The sequence below is a fragment of the Lactuca sativa genome, chromosome 7 (genome assembly GCF_002870075.4).
Source record: "Lactuca sativa cultivar Salinas chromosome 7, Lsat_Salinas_v11, whole genome shotgun sequence".
NCBI lineage: Eukaryota > Viridiplantae > Streptophyta > Magnoliopsida > Asterales > Asteraceae > Lactuca > Lactuca sativa.
The window spans coordinates 138545666-138552176 of NC_056629.2; the positions used below are offsets into that span (position 1 = coordinate 138545666).

Genomic DNA, 6511 nt, shown 5'->3' on the forward strand with positions numbered 1-6511 from the left:
TTACTAAACTATAGGACATCGTGTGCCATGATATGTTGATTGTCTTTGTGACTTGCATGATAGACTCTATTTGACCCATCACATTTCTATGAAAGACTATCTTTGACACATAGTAGAAAATACTATGTTTGGCCCATGGCACGAAGTGACTGTAAGACTATGATTCGACCCATAACATTCACATGTGTTAAAAAAGACCAATTACTATTATGTATTGATACGATATAGATATATTGGGAAACTCACTAAGCTTTGTGACTTGCATGATTTTAAGTTTATATGGTTTCAGATACTTCTGGTAGCAAAGACAAGAACCTATTCTGATTGAATTGCATCCACCGTAGTTTCAATACTGTCTATTTTTTTATTAATATGATATTTTGTTTATTTTGTTTTGAAACTACATTTCATAATATAATGATCTTTTGATGAAATTGTATTTGGTTGGTTTTGCTTTAAATAAAGATGAAAAATTTGCTTTATATTATATTCTAGGATGTTTCATGCCTTAAAAAAACACACAAAAAAACACAAGGGACATTTAAAAAAATGATTAATTTGTATGGACATTTTGCCTCTAATTTATTGTTTGGAGGGCTTGTGCACAAAAGTTGATTAACATGTCAATTTCAACCCTTCAAAAACTACGATTTTATTATTCTACCCCCTGGTAATTTGTCTTCAACCCTATCCCTGTCGTTCCCTCTCTTTCCAGGAAACTTCAGTCTATTTTTAGATATTCTCTCTCCAATCCATAAACAATCCCTGATTTCTTTAGAATCTCTCTCTCCTACAGATTCCATAGATGCACAAAACGCACGCACTTCTCTCTCTTGCAATCGGTTTGCATGTTCTTTCATAATCCTTTCTCTTAATAATCATCCGCAATCCCACATACTTATCACTAAATTCATCCTTTTACACCAAAACCCATATCAAATATTTGGATAAATACACAAATCTATTCCAATTGCACCGATTGTTATCCAGGAGATTAGGGTTTCCGGTTTTTATGGTCTAGGATAACAATGAATTGAAGCTCAATTGTTCTGTATTAAAAGTTCAAAATTTGATTCGAATCACGAAGCCCCCCATTTTGATCGAATTTTTCTCTGGGCTTTCTATTTTCGGAAGAACATTGAGGTAAGCTCCGATTGAATTTAGGTTTAAGCAGTTTTGAAATGATAACCAAACATTGCGTTTTTAATCGTAACAAAATCTCTTATGATGTCTCGATGATTTAAAATCATAGAAAATGGACAAGTACGAGCTTGTGAAGGATATAGGATCTGGGAATTTTGGCGTTGCAAGGTTGATGAGGAACAAGGTCACCAAAGAGCTTGTTGCTATGAAATATATAGAAAGAGGGCATAAGGTATAATACGATTTTCCTCATATCTTTAATATTATATTATAAATTAATCTTGTTTTATTCTAATTGGTTTGTTTTGCAAGTTAGAATTGTTCAAACAGAAATTCTTTCTCAGTTTCTGATTGCCTTAAATCATATATAATTCCCACTTGATTACGCATCCAATTTTGTAGTCATTTGTTTATGTTTTACTTTAATTTCAAGAAGGTATCTAACCATATATATCTTTTTTGGTTGTAGATTGATGAAAATGTTGCACGAGAGATCATAAATCACAGATCTCTTCGACACCCAAATATAATTCGGTTTAGAGAGGCAAGTAGCTTTCTTCACATCGATATCCACCATTACAAATCATTAATCTTATTAATTTTGATCAACAAGATTCATCTGTCTTGTCAATTTGACCAAATGTCAATTTCTTCTAATAAAAGATGCCCCAAAAGTTGCAAATAAGCTTTATAATCATGGTGATGTTTCTATAGGTGGTGTTGACACCCACCCATCTTGCTATTGTAATGGAGTATGCTGCAGGAGGGGAGCTTTTTGATAGGATTTGCAATGCTGGAAGATTCAGCGAAGATGAGGTTTAAATTATTCTAGGGCTATTTTTGTCCTTTGCACAAATGAGAGGTTGACAGCTAATCCCTGACAAAAAAGACAAAAAGCTGCAGTTTTTGTCCCACTAACATCAGTCTAATGCACGCAAAACACAATATAACATGTTTTGTTCTAATGCACGCAAAACACAGTATAACACAGTATAACATGTTCTGTTTATTGATGCTATTTGTCAATTTTTCAGGCTAGATACTTCTTCCAGCAGCTTATATCAGGAGTTCACTACTGTCATTTCATGGTAAAAGTGACTTTTTAAAAGATGAACTCTAACATGACAAATACATTATTGATTATACATCTTTTATTTATTGAATTTTAATAATAATAATAATATAATATGAATCTTGTGAAGCAAATATGCCATAGAGACTTGAAGCTTGAGAACACTCTTTTAGATGGAAGCCCTGCACCCCGCTTGAAAATTTGTGATTTTGGCTACTCAAAGGTGTTTCATTATTTCTCAAGGGTTGAAATTGTAAATATTAATCAAGATATTAATAATCTTACTTTGTGTAGTCATCCCTGCTTCACTCAAGACCTAAATCCACAGTTGGAACTCCTGCTTACATTGCCCCTGAGGTTCTATCCCGTAGAGAATATGATGGAAAGGTAATAATAAAAAATAATAATAATAATAAGTTGTTTTATATAATCAGAAAATTATTTTGATTAATTTATATGAATATATGTATCTTTTTGGCAAATGTTGATTTGTGTTGATTCAGTTGGCTGATGTTTGGTCTTGTGGAGTGACACTTTATGTGATGCTTGTGGGAGCATACCCTTTTGAAGATCAAGAAGACCCTAAAAACTTTAGGAAGACTATTCAAGTAAGACAGTTGACTTTTTTCTTTAAAACCATTGTGTTGACTTTGACTTTTGATTATTATTATTGTTTTTTTTTTGTAGCGAATAATGGCTGTGCAATATAAGATCCCAGACTATGTTCACATATCTCAAGACTGTAGGCACCTTCTTTCTCGGATATTTGTTGCTGGTGCTTCTAGGGTATGTATTTACTTTTTTTTTTAATTGATTTTTTTTTAAAATATTTGAGAAAATTAAATCATATGTTAAAGGCAACCTAACATGAACTTTTGGCATAATTACATATTATGAATGTGTAATTACAAGTCAACACATAACTGCTAGCTTTTGTTTGTTCACATTGAAAAGTCAAAGATGGATGATTAGTCAACATCCAAGTTGTAACCTTTCTCTATTTAACAAGGATGAAATAGTTTTGTATTTTATGATAAAGTCTTTATTTTCATTTGGTGAAAATCTTTATGTTCAATTATGTGGATCCTGTATTGATATATATTCTTGTTAATGAGGCCTACAAAACAAATATGACAAATATGCTACTATAGTCTCCACCTTTTCCCCTAAATAAAAGGGCAAAAAAAAAGACACGTGTACTTTCATCATTATATCTTTTAGTCAATTATTTAGTTTTCTGTAGCGATTAAATCATTATACTATTCTTGACTGTATTAAAAGAAAACATTTTCCCATTTACTCGGTTTTGATACCAGGGAAAAATACAGAAAAACACACCATTTTATAAATTAGCCACTAAGCAATTAATTATAATTAGATTTGTAAAAAGTGCAAAAATAGTCCCTGTGGTTTGCCTTTTGTTAGTTTGGGTCCAAAAAGGCCTTTTTTATTTACTTTTGTAACAGGGTTTCATTAATTTGGTCCCTCCATTCGACATTGTGAAATAGATTCTTTTAAGTCCTTGTAAAATGACTATTTTGCCCCCCATTTCGATTTATTTTATTCATTAAGTCCTTGGTTTTGCGGTTTATGTATCTTTTCCCAAAGAAAGTTGATAGATGCTTGAATTTATTGATTACATTACAAATTCGATTTTTTTTTTTCATATTGTGTAGAGAATTAGCCTAAAAGAAATCAAAAGCCACCCATGGTTTCTGAAGAATCTGCCAAGGGAATTAACTGAAGCAGCTCAAGCTGTTTATTACAGAAAGGAAAACCCGACATTTTCACCACAAAGTGTAGAGGAAATCATGAAAATTGTGGAAGAAGCAAGATCTCCTCCTGCAGCTTCGCGTTCCATTGGAGGGTTTGGATGGGGTCAAGATGAAGAAGATGATGATGATAAAGAAACAGGGGAAAAGGAAGCTGAAGATGATGAAGATGAGTATGATAAAAGGGTGAAAGAAGCTCATCAAAGTGGTGAAGTTTGTCTTTCTTAAAAAGAGTTTTTTGTTTTATGTTTTGGGTTTGTGTAAAAAGCCAGTTTTACTTAAAAGGGGAGCTTAATAATTGAAGTATGTAAACCTCTATTGCATGTGGCCAATATTTAGGTGTGTTGATGGCATTGTATACTTGAATCTTGGTTTGGGTCGTTGGTTTTTTTTTGTTTTGTTGGAAGCCGGGAATGTCGGTTCTTGTGGTAATTAAATTTAGATTTGTTGTTGAAGTTATTTGTGTTTGTAAAATGTTTGATATTATATTGTTTTAAGGTTGTAATGTGTAACTTTCATTGCATGATAAGTCATTACTAGAATGATCTTTTATGTGAAAGAGTTATTCTTCTATCAATTTTTAAGCTCGAAACACATATATTATGTAAAATGTAAATCATATGCCCACATACAAAATTCATAGTAAGTTTAAAGGAATAATCAAAAGAATTAGAGTTAGGGAGCAAAGGGATAGGTGGTGATGATAAGTAATATTAAGGTGTTGTTTGTTTTTTCGAAACCAAAACGTTTGCAATTTGCGGATCATATCTGCAACCCTCGCAATTGAAAAGGTGGACTAAATGGCTGCAGTAAGAAGTTTGTTTGTTTTTTAACATCTGAAGACTACCGAAATAAACTGAACTGAAGCCTACTGGAATAAACTGAAGAACTCTTCCTAGTTCGGTCCATGAATCTTTGTGCAAAATCAATCCTTTTATATGGTCATTTGTCCATTGTTGTTTCTCTCCCATTTCTAATAACTAGAAAACATATACAAATCAAAAATTAAAGCATGCATAACCTCACAAGATTTGACAAAATATACATATTTCAACAAATATTGATTTTAGCAAATAAAGAACTTGATTTCAACAAAAAATAGTATATATATATGCATCATTATTTCACACTTTCAGCATACAAAACACCAATATAAACACCATTAATTCACATTTTCAAAAAAAAAAAAAAAAAAAAACTACATATAAGCATCATTATATCACATTTTTAGAAAAAAAAAACAGAACATAAACATCATTATTTCACATTTTTAGCAAAAAAAAAAAGCACATAATCATCATTATTTTAGCAAAAAATAGCACGTAAACAACATTATTTCATATTTCGAGCAAGATACATGAATAAACATTATTTTTCAGCAACAATCAACAAGAAATTAAGCAAGAAATGCTATTTTCAGCAAGATTTTTGGATTTCCAGCAACATCCAAAAACAAAATATGATTTTTAGCACATTCAACAACAAATTTAAGCAATAAAAAGTATTTTCAGCAAGATTACATAACAAAATTTAAGTAAAATCGAGAGTTATTTCAGCAAAGTAACATTCAATATCATATTAGAACAAGAAAAAAAAAATCAGAAACAAGAGGTGCAAACCTTTTTTTGTTTTCATGGGGAAATTTCGACCGTTATAGCTCAACTGTTGGAGCGTCCGGTGGTACATCTAGTCTGAATGGCGGCACCAGAAAGAGGAGACAAGGCTGAAGATGATCGGCGGTGAAAGAGAAACAATTGTGAGGAAAAGTAGAAGGATGTCGGAGGCGTTGATAGAAAAGAAAAAAGAGGCGTCTTTTTTTGTTTAGGTTAAAGTGAGTTTGCAGACCTCGTGCAAACATTTTTTAGATCTGCGCACTTCCGAAAAACAAATATTATGCGAGGGCATATGTCTGCATGTTGTCTGCGTGACACAGATATAAGTGGTTGCGCAGATCTTCTAGAAAAAAAACAAACAGCCCCTAAGTCACTTTGAAAGTTTGAATTTTAATTTGAATTTTTGAGTTTGTTTCAATACAAGTCTATAATATATAATATATTTATAAAAATATGAAATTTGTAAAAAAATGATATAATTAAACGGATCATATTCGAGTCATCTGTAAGTTGAAAGTCTTGACCCTAATCCAACCAATTCAATTTTTTTGTCACGTCGTATTAACCCATTACTTAAACATGTCGAAATCCTTCATCCAAACCAACTAATTTGTGTCGGGTTGTCGTGTCATGTCAAGTTTTTGCCATGTCTAAGGTGTTTTTTTAAGCAAAAATTCATTAAGTCTGCGGACCACATCTGCAACCCTTTGGGGTGCTGACTATCCGTGTCAAGCCATTCTGGGGTGCTGACTACCCGTGTCAAGCCATTCTGGGGTGCTGACTACCCGTCGGTCCTAACAACCGATCCTCGGGGACTGGTCCCCTCTTACTACCTTTATCGCATATAACATAACAAGCCAGCATGCAAACATATCATCACGTACTGTCAGACATTTCTGGGGTGTCTGACT

At 32.5% G+C, this 6511-nt stretch overlaps 1 protein-coding gene across 1 annotated transcript; it reads left to right on the forward strand.

The window, feature by feature from the left end:
- The first annotated feature begins 722 nt into the window (after positions 1-722).
- On the forward strand, positions 723-4499 carry LOC111913656 (serine/threonine-protein kinase SRK2A). Its single transcript, XM_023909378.3, has 10 exons — positions 723-1143; positions 1253-1375; positions 1613-1687; positions 1858-1959; positions 2178-2231; positions 2346-2438; positions 2510-2602; positions 2719-2823; positions 2903-3001; positions 3892-4499. Exons 2-10 carry the CDS (start codon positions 1256-1258, stop codon positions 4213-4215), a joined length of 1065 nt encoding a protein of 354 aa, XP_023765146.1. The 5' UTR covers positions 723-1143; positions 1253-1255; the 3' UTR covers positions 4216-4499.
- Positions 4500-6511: the final 2012 nt, after the last annotated feature.